Below are 15,534 nucleotides of genomic sequence, written 5' to 3'. Positions count from 1 at the left end.
CAGACCACCATACAAATAGTTTCATTTACATAGATTAGGGGAACAATATCTGAGTATAACATACTGGTTTGTCAAGTAGGAACCGACCTGAAGACAGAGTTTGAGGGTAAATGCATAGTACATTAGCATAGCTTAAGACAAACATTTCCATAAGAAAAAGGCATTGGTTAATTTCAGGTGAAACCAGGTGTCCTTATGGCAACACAGTATTTTAAGAGAAACCTCCTTTTAAATTTGTATAGAGAAGGAAAAAAATATCGCTTGTTTCCTCCTGCCGCTTAAGAGATAAAAATGTCTGACACTTGGAGGCTATTTCCTCCGTTTGGAGACCCCTGGCCTTCCTGCCTGTTACCCTCTCAAGGTTTGACCCCTGGTCATGGAACTAAGATCTCATATGCCATGCAGTGTGGCCAAAAAAAAATTTTTTTTTTTAATTACTATATAAAGGTTTGGCCTTTTATAGTATTTGAAATCTCCATGAAACAACTGGGCTTACCTGAACCTAAGTATTTTACAATCCATAAGCTGAAAAAAAAAGTAATCCATAAGTAATGTCACTTATAGATTAAAATGGCGCCTGGTGCCATATAATGGAAAGTGCAATATAAGCAGTGGCTTAAATGAGGTAAAAGTTTATTTCCTCCTCAGAAAAACTCACAGGTTGGCAGTTGAGGATCAATACATCAGCTCTATATCATCAGGGACCTTTGATCTTTCTAGACCTGGCTCGCCTCCTCAGGGCCTCTATGTGGATGTAGACGGCTGCTGGGGCGTTAGCCCTCAGGTCCTCTTCCAGCTATCAGGAAAAAAGAGGAGGAGGGCAAAAGGAGCTTTTTCTGGAAGTCCTCACCAACAATTCCTTTATATTAATATCTCACTGACCAGAGCTTAATCACATGTAACTCCACGGTGCTGCTGGGGGTGTTGGGAAATAGTCTTTTAACTGGATACCCTTTGTGTCCCAAATAATTATCTGAAATTTTGTTACCAGGGAAGAAGGGGAGGACACTTACTGAACAGACAGCAGCAATCTTTGAGCCTCACTCTTCCTGCTTCCTTGACCCTCCTCCCTTCCTTGGCCAGGAGGAGATGTGGTCCACCATTACTTCTTGAATACATTTCTCAGAGCTGTCTCTGATCTCACTCCATTCCTACAGCTCATTCACTCTCTGACCCCATCCCTGAGCTTTAGATCATCTCTGAGTCAGTGATGTCATCACTATCATCCAAAGAGAAAGGACAGTTGGTGTGAGGCTTCTGGGATGGTTATGATTGGCAGGAAGCTCAGAGATGGGGTGACAGTTATGAACAAAATCAGGCCAGAAGCGTCAAGAATCAGAAATAGCCCTTTTACATACATCTTGGTAACTAAAAAAAAAATGCTATGTTACAACAACCAAAGCTTGCTTTATTTTTGAAATTAAAAAAATATACATTTTTTTTAATTTATTTGGCTGTGCTGGGTCTTAGTTACAGTATGTGAACTCTTGATTGCTACATGTGGTATCTAGTTCCCTGACCATGGATTGAACCCAAGCCCTCTGCATTGGGAGTGTAGAGTCTTAGCCACTGGATCACAAGGGAAGTCCCCTAAGCCTTCTTTAAAAATGAAAATACAATTGTATTTTATTAATACAAAGGAAAGATGTATTTAGTGTATTAAAAAATAGAATTTACAGATAAGAGAGGAAGGAAGAAAGGAAGAGACAAGAAATCATCAAAAGGAAGAAATAAAAATTATTCTCACCAGTTTTCACCTTGGAGGGGCATTTCTTTCAGATCTTCACGTATATAAAGTTGATCCATGCAGAGTTTATGTAAGGATCTGTGTATTTGTACTATTTATAGCCTTTTGAACTTGTTAAGCCTTATTTTAAAAGCTATTTTACTGCTCAGATTCAACGCTGCCTTTGATTGAAATTTTTAGGAAGCTAGTGAGGCTTTCTCTGTGAATTCTTTAATGCTTTTCTTTAGTTTAATCAGAACATAAAACCACAGGAAGGCAAGGCAAGCAGCTGAGAGGGCAAGACTCTATCAAGAGAATCCAGCAGTTCAGAGATTGAATAATAAGTAAAAGAGGTCTTCTTCAGTCACCCGAGTAGAATGTTCTTACTTTCTGAAATCATAGAGGAGGACTGGGGCAGCTACAGGGCAGGTTTGAGATCCAGAGTCTCAAGACTGACCCCAAAACTCAGTTTCCTTTTGTGTAAAGTGGGGATAATAAAACCTCCTATCTCAGAGAGAGTAGTTATAGGGATCAAAGGGGAAAATACATGTCAAAATATGATTTAATCCATGAGGTGCTATATATATATATTTAAAGAACAAGATCAGGCCAGAAATATCAAGAATACCTGCAAAACCTGCAAATTGTTAGAGCAGAGAAGACTTGATACCATGAAGTCCATATGCCTTTACATGTTGAGGAAATGGAGATCCATTGTTTGCTTATATTAATGTGCTGAAGGAACCTTATAGACAGTGTTGCCAGTCAGTTCAGTTCAGTTGCTTAGTCGTGTTCAACTCTTTGCAACCCCATGGACTGCAGCATGCCAGGCCTCCCTGTCCATCCCCAACTCCTGGAGTTACTCAAACTCATGTCCATTGAGTCAGTGATGCCATCCATCCATCTCATCCTCTTCTCGTCCCCTTCTCCTCCTGCCTTCAATCTTTCCCAGCATCAGGGCCTTCCCCAATGAGTCTGTTCTTTGCATCAGGTGGCCAAAGTATTGGAGTTTAAATTTCAGCATCAGTCCTTCCAATGAATATTCAGGACTGATTTCCTTTAGGATGGACTGGTTGGATCTCCTTGCAGTCCAAAGGACTCTCAAGAGTTTTCTCCAACACCACAGTTCAAAAGCATCAATTCTTCGGTGCTCAGCTTTCTTTATAGTCCAACTCTCACATCCATACATGACCACTGGAAAAACCATAGCCTTGACTAGATGGACCTTTGTTGGCAAAGTAATGTCTCTGCTTTTTAATGTGCTGTCTAGTTGGTCATGACTTTCCTTCCAAGGAGTGAGCGTCTTTTAATTTCATGACTGTAGTCACCATCTGCAGTGATTTTGGAGCTCCCCAAAAATAAAGTCTGCCCCCATTTCCACTGTTTCCCCATCTATTTGCCAAGAAGTGATGGGACCAGATGCCATGATCTTAGTTTTTTGAATGTTGAGTTTTAAGTCAGCTTTTTCACTCTCCTCTTTCACTTTCATCAAGAGGCTCTTTAATTCTTCTTTGCTTTCTGCCATAAGGGTGGTGTCATCTGCATATTTGAGGTTATTGATATTTCTCCTGGCAATCTTGATTCCAACTTGTACTTTATCCAGCTCGGCATTTCACATGATGTACTCTGCATAGAAGTTAAAAAAGCAGGGTGACAGTGTACAGCCTTGATGTGCTCCTTTCCCTTTTTGGAACCAGTCTGTTGTTCCAAGTCCAGTTCTAACTCTTCCTTCCTGATCTGCATACAGATTTCTCAAGAGGCAGGTCAGGTGTTGATAAAAGGAGATGCTTAGTGTTGCTGAAACTCCAGTACTTTGGCCACCTCATGCAAAGAGTTGACTCATTGGAAAAGACTCTGATGCTGGGAGGGATTGAGGGCAAGAGGAGAAGGGGACAACAGAGGGTGAGATGGCTGGATGGCATCACTGACTCGATGGACGTGAGTCTGAGTGAACTCTGGGAGTTGGTGATGGACAGGGAGGCCTGGCGTGCTGCGATTCATGGGGTCACAAAGAGTCGGACACGACTGAGTGACTGATCTGATCTGATCTGACTGTTGCTGAGCACTATAAGTTGGCTCTAAGATAATTGCTTTCCAGAGCTTTCCACATAGGATATGGTTTTCAAGGAACATTGCACAAGGGCATCTGCCAGAGGAGTTGGAAATTTGGCCCATGGCCCGTTTACCAGGCTGTGTGCCTTTGGAGCAATGTCTGCCCAGAGATTCACCTTTTATTAATTTGGCTGAAGTTATCCTATGGTAGTCAGGGGCCTGGTCTTGATCCATGGGGTTCTCAGCCAACCGCCCCTGGCTGATAGCAACTCTGCTCTTCTGGGCAGTGTCTTGCCAGGAGGCTGAATGCCATCGCTGGAGGACCAGTTGCTCTCCTGCCTTTTAGGGCATGGTCAATCACTGCAGGCGGGATATGGCCAATCTTTTCTTCTACCCACTTCCCATCCCAAACCACATTTTCATTGCTTCAGAGAAAGAAAGTTATTTGTGGCAGACAGTTTGCACCAGCAGGCAGCCTTCCTCTGGGTTTTTAGGCCTGAAGCTTACGGGACTCTGAATGTTCACGTTCTCTGCTTCACCTTATGGAAGTTCGTGTTCTGATGGCCTCTGCTATCCTGACACACAGAAACAACCTCCTGAATATAGCCACGGCCACCTTCACTGTGGTTCCTTTCCAGTCTTTTGATGTGACTCAGCTCAGTAACACGGGGGCCAGGGAGGCCCCCGACTCTCAGTGGGCACTGGCCAGTGATGCTTGTAGGCCGTGCAGCAACCTGTTCCAAGTGGTCAGTGACAGAGCCATCACCGCAGTTCAGTGGAAGGCCTTCCGGTGGTTTGAATCATTTCCCGAGAAAGACTCAAAGCAAGGTTCAGTGGTTCCCCAACCCTTCTTCCATAGGATCCCGGGTTTGACTGTGTTGACAGCCTCCTTGTCCTTTCTGGTTTCCTCTCTGGCTCAGTGGTGAAGAATCTGCATGCCAATGCCGAAGACGCAGGAGACGCGGTTCGCTGCCTGGGTCAGGAAGAGTTCCTGGAGAAGGAAGTAACTACCCACTCCAGTATTCTTGCCTGCAAAATTCCATGGACAGGAGAGCCTGGTGGGCTGCAGTCCATGGGGTTGCAGAGTCGGACACAACTGAGTGACTGAGCACCCACTGATAAAGCTAATTCACATATCAGGACGTACGAAAAGGCAGCTGCCTCAGTGGCCCGGTCCACATCCCAAATCTAAACCACAGTCCGCCTGCACATATGGGAGATGCTTGTCAAGGAACCCTCACACACACCGGTTGTAAGCCTCCATCTCAATTTGCTTCCTTGGTGGCTCAGACGGTAAAGAATCCACCTGCAATGCGGGAGATGTGGGTTCGATCCCAGGGTTGGGAAGATCCCCTGGAGGAGGGCATGGCAACCCACTCCAGTATTCTTGCCTGGAGAATCCCATGGACAGAGATCCTGGTAGGCTACAGTCCATGGAGTCGTAAAGAGTCGGACATGACTGAGCAACTAAGCACAGCTCAGCTTAGTTTGCTCAAGCACCTCACCCTAGAAAATAGGACCTGCTCGCCTTGTAAGGAAATCTCTGACCTCCTAGTTTGTCGTGCCCTTTTTCAGCAATGCTGCTTCTGATGTTCAATAAAACTCATTCTTGCCCCAAATCTAAGAGTGGTCCACTGCTTAGATGCCCTCTACTCCCTCAGTCCTTGGATTGTGTCCCACTCTTTGTCATCCCTGTTCCCCTTGTAAGTTTCTAAATGAGATGCTTCTGGAAGGCGGATGGGAAGAGGAAAAGTAAGCTGTCTTTTTCTCTCCCCAAAGCCCGAGTGTAAGTGTGCTTGGGGAGGGAACGAGGGATGGGTGGGAGAGAGTGGTGTGAACTTGAACTGAACTCTAGCTGACCATAGCGTATCAATTTGCAGCTCACGGGAAGGCTTTGGCACACTCATTAGGAAGCCCTTTTCTAGCTGTGCTTGTTCCTGGGGGCCTTGTTACATTAACAAGCACTTGGAGTCCAGACCTTCCTTGTACTGGTTCTTCTTCACCCTTGAGCAAATCAGTGAACTTTTGTGAACCTCAGTTTCATCATCTTCATATTATCTAAAGCACTGATAATAATGCCACCTGGGTTATTGTGAAGATCATATTGAATAAAGTGCCAGGCAAAAATAAGATGCTCGTATTGCTCTAGATCATTGAATCTAAGATGCTAGCAATTAGGAGATGCATCATTATTTTAAATACCACAAAGGAAGAAAAAAAATCCTGTCAATTATACCATAGCACATCCCTTTCTTATCCTGTAAACTGTTTCTACACACTGAAGGAGATTTTGGGGAGGTTGCTTCAGGCAGATTTTTCTCCTGAGTCATTCTTGGGCATATACAAAAAGGAAATATATGTGAACACACATTAAGATATTTTAAAATTTCCTGACAGTCTTAGCGCATTGCTGCTGAGTCACTTGTGAAGGCATTTAGTGAGCTGTGTTTTTTCTGTACAATCTTGCCTCTGTGTTGTCGTGTGCATTGGGGGTGTAGCATTTCTGAAAGAGGGCTTTGCATTGCTTTCTTTCAAGCCTCTGAGCCCAGTTCTCTCTTATTTCCTAGGTTTGGGCTTATAAGGGGAGAGAGCATGAGAAACCCTATGCCCCTTCTTAGGAACTGTTCTTTCTGTTTAAACAAACTTCAGGTGGATGGTTTGCCTGAGAATTGGTTGTCAGGAGGGGCCCTCTGTGTGTGTTTGGTCAAATAGTTATAATGACATAAGGCAGGTTAACAGGAGAAAATCAAATTTAATTGCCTATTAAATTTGCAATTTAATAAGAAATCCACATAATGTGAGAGATTCCAGATAAAATGAGAGTGGGGTATAATGAGGTATATTTGTCCTCCTGGACCAAGGGGAAGCAGGTAGGGATCTGGGACTTCAAAGGGAAGGAAGGCAATTCACAGGAAGATAAAAAAGAGCCAATGTTTGGAAAATGGATGTTTTCCGTGTCCTAAGGAGATAGTGGGACACAGAGAGGAGTTTTAACAAGCAGACTTTGCTAGGTTCCTCCATGTCTGCCACACCTAGCTCATATTATACTGCATTTATTCATGGTGATAGCTGCCTTCCTCGAACAGGTCCTCTGTCTAAATCCTTTTCGGCAGTTAGAGGGATGGACAGAGCATCATCCTGAGTCCTTTGGGCTTTATTGTTTTCATCTTGAAATAATCCACATGCCAGAGTGGCACATCTAGAGGTGTCCTGCCCTGAACCCTACGATGACCCTGGGGTGTTACCACGATAGGCTTCCCCTTGCCATGAATAAATGATAGAGATAACTGTGTGTGTTTCTGCATTTACGTATTCTTTTCTTCCTTCCTGTCTCTCTTCTGTTTTTCCTTTGAAGTTCTGAGGCCAAATCTGGCTCCTAAGAAACACAAAAGAAGCCCGCAGCAAAGACCTCTGAGGGCTGTTTACGAAGCCTGCCTGCACCCGCTGTGTGAGGCAGAATGGCGCCCCCCACAGGTGAACTCGCTTCATTGCTGCTGCTGGTGACCTTTACAGGTAGGAAACCGGTACCCTGGAGACACCAGCCTCACACTTGAACTTCCTCTCTGACTTAAGCAACTCAGATCAACCTGAGATGAAGGTGCTGTGTGTTTGCTTTCCAACAGACTTATTTCACATATAAAAAGGAAGGCCTCATGCATAAGTGGTTTCTGGAAGCAGGCATTTAACTTTTTTGTCATGACTATTTTGGGAAAAAGAAAATCACATTTCATATATACTGGGAAAACTTAATGTATTTATTTCAAAGAACCGCATAGTAGATCTTTTTTTAGAAAGCAAATAACAGGCTTTTTTCTGTCTTAAATCTTTATTTTCATATAGTCTGTTTATTTATTGTGGACACACCATGGCATAAAATCCTTGGTCAACATCAGCTCTGGTGATCCATGCCCCAGCTAGGCCAGCCAGACCCCTTTAAACTTATTGAAGACTGAGAATGGAGATATGGCTAGGGAAACTGATTTTATATCCAGGGTTTGTCACAGTGTAGTAAAACCACGCTGAGGTTTACCTGGGAGTGACCCTTGTTAAAAATGTGTCTTCTTAGGCCCCATCCAGACCTACTGAATCAGAACTCCTAGTGGGTGTGACTCAGGAGCCTGAAGCATCTAAATTTTAAGAAGCACAGTTTTAGGTCATGCAAGAGCTACTTGAGGAAATACTACAGTCAGGACAGCTTTATCATTTCTTGCATATTACTCTCCTCATGCCAAACGTCCATCTTATTAACCTCACCACTGCTTAGTATACAAGGCAGAATGATTCTTTATCCCATGCTTGATGTGCTCTTGTACTCTGGAAAGTGTTGTCATTAATGTTTGAGCTCTTTTTTTCCCCTCTCAAATCCCTACCTTTTCACGGCTTTTTGTCATTTTCTTATGGGGTGTTTTTCATTTATTCAAAATTCCTGAGTTAACTGAGCCCCAGTAATGTTATTTAGGGCTTGTCTGTCTTTTCTCTCTGTCCTCTTTGCCTTTGACAAGATGCTAACCATTGGTTTTGTTGATTTGTCAACACCCATGGAGTGCTTACTATGTTCATGGATTGGACTGGGGATTTGTAGAGGGAACAAACCTGTGAGTGTTCTCCTGTCTCTTCAAGAACTTTCTTGAGTGAGTCTAATAGATGGTTTAGTTGTCGGGATGCCCACCTTCTCAAACTTCTTTGTTTAATATTGAGATCCACTATTAAAGTATGTTTATCTAGATAAACAGCCCATTCAGGTGATTTTTTTGCACAACAAAACGATGATCTGCCCTAGAGGCTTATGGAGACCACCACCGCCAGCCTGAGGGAAAACTGCTTTTAAGTTTTGTGTTGAAGACTTCTGCCAAGCTTCTCAACCACATGTAACAATTTGCTTGTTCCAGGGTCACAGCCTTGTTCCTGTTTAATGGTTTCTTTGACACAGTTTTACACTGTTGACTTTTAAGCTTCTGGTGTCCAAAGCCAGAAGTGAAACATGATAGTTCTTATGAATCATATTTTTCAAAAGGAGGTGACCCAACAGTTGTTCAAGGGAAATAAAATGTATCCTGCCATTTGTGTTTGAAAAAAATTTCTAGCTTGGGTCTTCGTTTAAGTTCAGTCAGTTCAGTTCAGTCGCTCAGTCGTGTCCGACTCTTTGCGACCCTATGAATCGCAGCACACCAGGCCTCCCAGTCCATCACCAACTCCCGGAGTTCACTCAGACTCACGTACATCGAGTCAGTGATGCCATCCAGCCATCTCATCCTCTGTCATCCCCTTCTCCTTCTGCCCCCAATCCCTCCCAGCATCAGTCTTTTCCAATGAGTCAGCTCTTCGCATGAGGTGGCCAAAGTACCTCATTTAAAGTACCTTTGTTTAAAGGCTGCTTCATTTAAAGGGATGTAGTGATATCTTTCGGAGAAGGCAATGGCACCCCACTCCAGTACTCTTGCCTGGAAAATCCCATGGACGGAGGAGCCTGGAAGGCTACAGTCCATGGGGTTGCAGAGAGTCGGACATGACTGAGCGACTTCACTTTCACTTTTCACTTTCACGCATTGGAGAAGAAAATGGCAACCCACTCCAGTGTTCTTGCCTGGAGAATCCCAGGGACAGAGGAGCCTGGTGGGCTGCCGTCTATGGGGTCGCAGAGTCGGACGCGACTGAAGTGACTTAGCAGCAGCAGCAGTGATATCTTTACAAGCAATGACAGTATTTTTGGGAGTAGGGCTGGGAGTTGTAGATTTATCTACCTATTTTATCCCTTTATCATCTCTTGACCTTGATTATAAATACTGTTTTGTTATGTTCAGCACAGAGTGTTTTCCCCCTCTCCATATCTGATAAAAGATTAAGCTTTTCTTTAGAAAATAAAAGGCTAAAACTATTAAAGTGATTTAAAAAAAATAGATTTGGTTTGGGAAAATATCATTTCAGTTGAAGTAAAGCAGTTTGCCTGCTTATTTACTGGGAAAGATACATATTTATATCTAATTCTTATTGGATAAGACCAGTTAGACTTTCCTATTGAGTCAATATTTGGTACTGAATGGTTCTTAAAAATTTATCATGGTGATGATGTGTATACAGGTGAAAAAAAGAAATGATTCTTATTTTGATATGGACCATTTTTTAAAGGTCTGTGTTGGATTTGTTACAGTGTTGCTTCTCATTTATGTTTTGGTTTTTTGGCTGGAAGACATGTTGGGTCTTAGCTCCCTGACCAGGGATCAAACTTGCGCCCCTGCCAACGGACTGACTGCCAGGGAAGTCCCAAATGACCTGAATTCTTGTACTGTGTTTAACCATTTATCTTACCTCCAGTTAGAAGTCATCTCTAACTGTCATTATGAAAAATGTAACAGTTATTAAGAGAATGATCAGTGGTGAGCACTCACTAGAAAGATCTTTTGCTCTTCGGAGTTCAGCAGAACTGTATTCCTGGAACTATATGTGATGAGGGACCAATTTGTTTTTATTTCCAATCTACCACAGACAGACTCTTTGGTAAAATAACAACAACAAGTTGTCTACTGAAAGAAAAACACTCCATGCAAGAGTTGTAGGTTTCAGTTTTATTCAGGGACCTTCCTGAGGACTATAGCCCAGGCAACAGCGTCTCAGTAACTCTGAGGCAACTGCTCTGAAAAACTGGGAGAAGCAGTCCGTGTGTATAATATTTGGGGCAAGAGAATGCATGCAGCCAAGCACACCTCTTGGCATACCACTGCTGCTGGTCCCAAGGAACAGGTATCTCAGCTGATGATTTTAGTGCTTTTCTATGTACGGAAAGATGCAAGAGTCTGGGCTCATTAAAATTCTTCCTGAGACATGTGTCCAACTATCTAAGGGCCTGTTTTTCCAAAGGACAGAGTGCCTCATCCTGCTTTTCATCCTGAATTCCTTTCTGGGCACACTGTCTGTCAGTGACTGCAGTGGGCAATGACTTCATCCTTGTAGAACTGAATGGTGGGCAACATTCTTTCTTTTTTTTAATTAATTTTTATTGGAGTGTAGTTGATATACAATGTTGTGTTAGTATCTGCTGTACAGCAGAGTGAACCAGTTATATATATATATATATCCCCTCTTTCTTTAGATTTTATTGCCACATAGGTCATTACAGAGTGTTGAGTAGAGTTCCCTGTGCCATATGGTAGGTTCTTAATCGTTATCTATTTTATATATGTTAGTTGTGTATATGTCAGCCCCAGTCTCTCAGTGTATCCCTCCCTCTCTTCCCCTGCTTGCTAACTGTGTTTGTTTTCTACATCTATGACTCTGTTTTGTAGATAGGTTCATTTGTACCGTTTTTTAGATTCCAATATCTGCTTTGTTTTACAACATAAAAAAGGAGAAAAGTGATTTTGTCCTTGGGTGCCAGGGAATGACAGATTGCTACCAAGTTTTCTAAAAACCCCGGATTCTCTTACCATGCTGTGGGCTGGTCACAGAGTCTGTGGCCTGCCCCACTGTGTCGGCAGATCACACTTAGGTAGCACCACTCTTCTGCCTATTGATATGCCACTTGGCAACGTGTGTGGTTCATTATTTAGAATCGGCTTAAAGCTAGTTATTCTAGACCTATATTTCAGATGAGTTTTTCTCTCTTTTGATAATTCACTGTCATCAGAATAAGCTGATATGTTTAAAAATTCAGTTAACAGCAACAACAATATGGCATTGTTCCTAAAGTAAACCTTTATAACTGGATTTTGGGTGAGGAACAAAATGTTACAAACAGTGTAAAAGCAATACACACATAGAAAAGAATGCTTCTCTTCACTAAGTGGAGTAGCACTATATAAAGAGAGAAGATGGAAGGTTAGATGGACACATGGAAGAATCTGTAGATGGATGGGTTGGGGTGGAAGGGTGTGAGGACAGGTGTACAGATGGGGGTGTTGATGGATGGGCTGTACAATAAGGCAGGGGACTTCCTGTAGGAGGTGCTGGTGGTTTATTTGCTTGCCAGGAGTGACCTGCCTCGCTTCCTTGTTGGTGGCTGGCGTGTTTGCAGGTTGTGCCTGGACGCAGTGCAGTGAGGGGAGGACGTATTCCAATGCCATCATCTCTCCTAACTTGGAAACTAGCAAAATCATGCCGGTGCCTCAGACCACCCCCTTGGGGGACTGCACATCCGCCTGCTGTGACCTGTCCAGCTGCGACCTGGCTTGGTGGTTTGAGGGCCGCTGCTACCTGGTGAGCTGCCCGCACAAAGAGAGCTGCGAGCCCAAGAAGATGGGCTCCATCAGGTCTTACCTGACCTTTGTGCTCAGGCCTGCCCAGAGGCCCGCACCGCTGCTGGACTATGGGGAGGTGATGCTGAACAGGGGCGCCCCATCGGGAATCTGGGGGGACTCACCTGAGGATATCAGAAAGGACCTATCCTTCCTGGGCAAAGATCGGGGCCTGGACATGTCTGAGTACTCGGATGACTACAGGGAGCTGGAGCAGAACCTCTTCCAGCCGGTCAGCAAGCAGGAGCCCCGGGGGAGCACAGAGTACACGGACTGGGGCTTGCTGCCCGGAGGTGAGGGAGGTTTCAACTCCTCTGCTGGAGACAGCCCTGCAGCACCAGCAGAGAAGCAGCTGGAGGACCCAGAGCTCCATAAGCCGAATGAGTCAGCATGGACCCCGGCCCCGAAACCCTCTCCGGAGAGGTTGTTGCTTCCTTTGGTCACCGCCCCACCTCCAGGAGAAGAACTGGAGAGAGAGACGTCTCAGCTCCACGGGCAAGCCAGCAACAGCTCTGGGAAAGAGGTGGGTGTGGCTGGTGTGTGTGTGGCTGGGGAGGAGCTGAGTTCACTTTGGAGCCAGGCTCTGTGGTGCCGATGCAGGAGGCACCTCCCTGGATCAGGGAAGATCCCCTGGAGAAGGAAATGGCCACCCACTCCAGTACTCTTGCCTGGAAAATCCCCTGGACAGAGGAGCCTGACAGACTATAGTCCATGGGGTCACCAAGAGTCGGACACGACTTAGCAACTAAACCACACAGTCTCATTAGGTGGAGGACACAAGAAGGTTCCTCCTAAGGGCACCTATTAAGGTATTGGCAAGAAAGATGGCTCTCAGAACCTCCCAGACCTAACATCTTGTTCCTCTGTTGGGCTCTCATGACCAGACTGTTTAAAAGAGCAAATAGTTCTTTTGCCTTCACAAGTCAGCCACCTAGTGATGATTTAGATGCCTCTGCTGGTATCTAAGATGAATGAGGGTTTTTTAGAAGTTTTGAAGCCAGCCCATATAATGCAACATGTATAGACAGAGGCTTTGCAAATCTCTTGTGGTAGGTTTTGTAGGAGCAGAAAAAATTTTTTCTTCTAAGTTTTTTTTTTTTTCTCCTGGTTAACAGGAGAAACAATAAATCTGTGAAGAATTGACAAGCCAAAGAGGTTTAGGCTTGGGGTAGTAAATTGGTGACAAAATATCTGTTAAAGATAAGTATCTGTTAAAATATTAAGCTGAAGCATATTAACATTATTAAGAGTTTGAACAAATATATCTGCATTCAAATCAAACAGCATCCAGTATAGCAAATAGAAAGGAGTTCCGAGGAGCTGTACAAAATGAAAGACATTTTTAGGCAGAAGGGAGTTGGAAACAAGGAAATGATACAAGGCGGGCAAGTGGGTTGATTATTGCAAGGTTACTTTCCTTTAAGGGGCAGTGGGAGTTTATCAAGCAGATTACCTTAAGATTATTCCTGATTGACTGATTTAAGCTTCCATTTCTGGGAGAGCTGAAACTGTAAGTCTTGCTTTAGGGACTTGGAGTAAGTGACTCTATTTTGGGCCTGTTGTTTTAACACAAGGTTTGTTTATTCAGCCTTCTCAGCCCTAAATTTCTTGTCTCTGGTGAAAAGGTTACCTTCTATCCTCCTGGTACAATGCTTTATTTTCCACTAAAATACAAGTTTCCCCCTACAGTCACATTTAAATTTTTTTGAGCTGCTTTAAGTTGTAGATAATCCTTGAAAGGAAAGTTCCCTTTCCCATGGAGATTTGCCTCTTGCTTTCAGGGGGACAGAGGAGGGTCAGAGTGTTCTTTTTACACTGACAATTTTCCAAGTACCTTTAGTTCAAAATAACCAGTTTGCCAGAGTGTCTTATTTGGGGATGATGTATTCTCAACCCCCTGCAGTTTCTTCAAGACCCAACAGGTTCTGAGGTTGCTAGAAACTCACTAGTGATATGAATCAGTTGGATTGGGGGAGGGAGATACCAAGGAGAGGACATAAACTGTATGGAACGTTCCATGAAAAACACAGGTGAAAAGAATGGGAACCTTTGGGAGAGAAGACATACTGAGGCAGAGAGAAGGTTCAAGTGCTAAGAGCAGAAGCTCAGGGAGGTAGACACGGAGGCTGCCCTGTGGGGAGAACAGTTGAGAGTCCAGAGGGTGCTGGCTTGGGAAAGGCCAGGACTCGGTGAGACGCAGTGAGCGAGTTGATCAGGGGAAGCCAAATGCAACTTGCAATACAGTGACTGGAGGACAAGTCATGGGAAAATTCAGTGTATTTCAAGGTACAAGAGGGCACATCAGAAAATAAAGGAACATAAACCAATTAAGACTTCTTTTTAAAAAAAAGAAGAATGTTATTTAAGATATCAGTGCTTAGGTTAGAGTAAGTAAGGAAAGCTGGATTGAATTGACTGTGTATGATAATCTCAACCATTAAAAATTGCTAAACAGTCTTTTAAGTAGTGATATTATCAGAAGTGTTTTTTTTTTTTTTTTCCCCCTGCTTTGGTGTATGTTTCTTTTCAAAGTTTCCATATTTTTCTGTCCTTGTAATTGTCTTAAACACTTTAAGACTTTCCATTAAAAAATAAAGTATCACAGGTTAACCGTGTTCTTTTCCCCCACCACTAAGTATTAACACATTTCACCTTTTATGTGGCTAAGTGAACTGCAAAAGTGAGTACCTTTTCAGTAAATACCAGTGCCCCCTTCTCCAGTTAATGTTTGAGTTACAGCTTTTCTTTCTGTGGGTTTTGCACTCCCAACTTCCCCTTCTGGTCCCCTGTCCTATCAGCCTGAGTTTTACTGACCTGGCTTTATTCAACCTTGTTTCCCCTCTAACAACTTATCCTTGTAATTGATCGCCTAGGTCCTAATGCCATCCCATGATCCTCCTCCAGCCAGCCTGGAGGTCAGCCCCGCCACTGTGGAGAAGAGCCCGGTTCTCGCAGTCACCCCGTGGAGCACAGAGCATAGCATTCCAACCCTTCCCACCAGCACCATCCCATCTGAGCAGCCCAGATCTGCTCCCACTGCTCCCAGGACAGGTAAGTTAAAAAATACACCTGGAAGAAATGTGCTGAAGACATGCTGTATTCATACTATATTCTATTTCGTATACTATGAATACTATATTCATAGTGGTGGCAACTTTTAAAGTTTGCTCATCCCTTCTGGGCACATTGTTGAGCATCTGTTGTTTGCCAGAAATAGTGCTAGGCGCTGGGAATTAAAAGAATGAATATTGTCTTTTCCCTCCATGAGTCTTTGATCTACAGGACCAGTCTAACAGATAAATAGATGGTTTGATACATATGGCAAACAGTATGGCAATACAGGATCTCATACAATATGCTGTGAGAGCCTGCTAAGGGAGCAGAGAGGACGCTGAGGCATATAAACGCCTGGAACTGAAAATTAGCTGAGTAGTCGGGCTGAAGATAAAGAGCTAGATGTCACTGGTGGAGAGGTGATCGTTGACGGCTATCCAGGGAGAGTGGAGAGGTGAGCTGGGGAGAGGCCTG

At 43.8% G+C, this 15,534-nt stretch overlaps 1 protein-coding gene across 4 annotated transcripts in view; it reads left to right on the top strand.

Moving 5' to 3' along the window:
• The window catches only part of KIAA0319 (KIAA0319 ortholog), a 74,373-nt gene that overhangs the window by 22,429 nt on the left and 36,410 nt on the right, over positions 1–15,534 (top strand). For all 4 annotated transcript variants that reach the window (XM_045162688.1, XM_045162687.1, XM_045162685.1 and 1 more), the window contains 3 exons: positions 7,134–7,291; positions 11,787–12,529; positions 14,880–15,057. In XM_045162688.1, the coding sequence (XP_045018623.1) occupies positions 7,237–7,291; positions 11,787–12,529; positions 14,880–15,057 (976 nt within the window). In that variant the 5' untranslated portion in view covers positions 7,134–7,236. The remainder of the gene's footprint in view (positions 1–7,133; positions 7,292–11,786; positions 12,530–14,879; positions 15,058–15,534) is intronic.

Source organism: Bubalus bubalis, chromosome 2 (assembly GCF_019923935.1).
Source record: "Bubalus bubalis isolate 160015118507 breed Murrah chromosome 2, NDDB_SH_1, whole genome shotgun sequence".
Classification (NCBI taxonomy): Eukaryota; Metazoa; Chordata; class Mammalia; order Artiodactyla; family Bovidae; genus Bubalus; species Bubalus bubalis.
The sequence above is the reverse complement of the archived record's forward strand: the minus strand, read 5'-3'. Positions and strand labels throughout refer to the sequence as shown.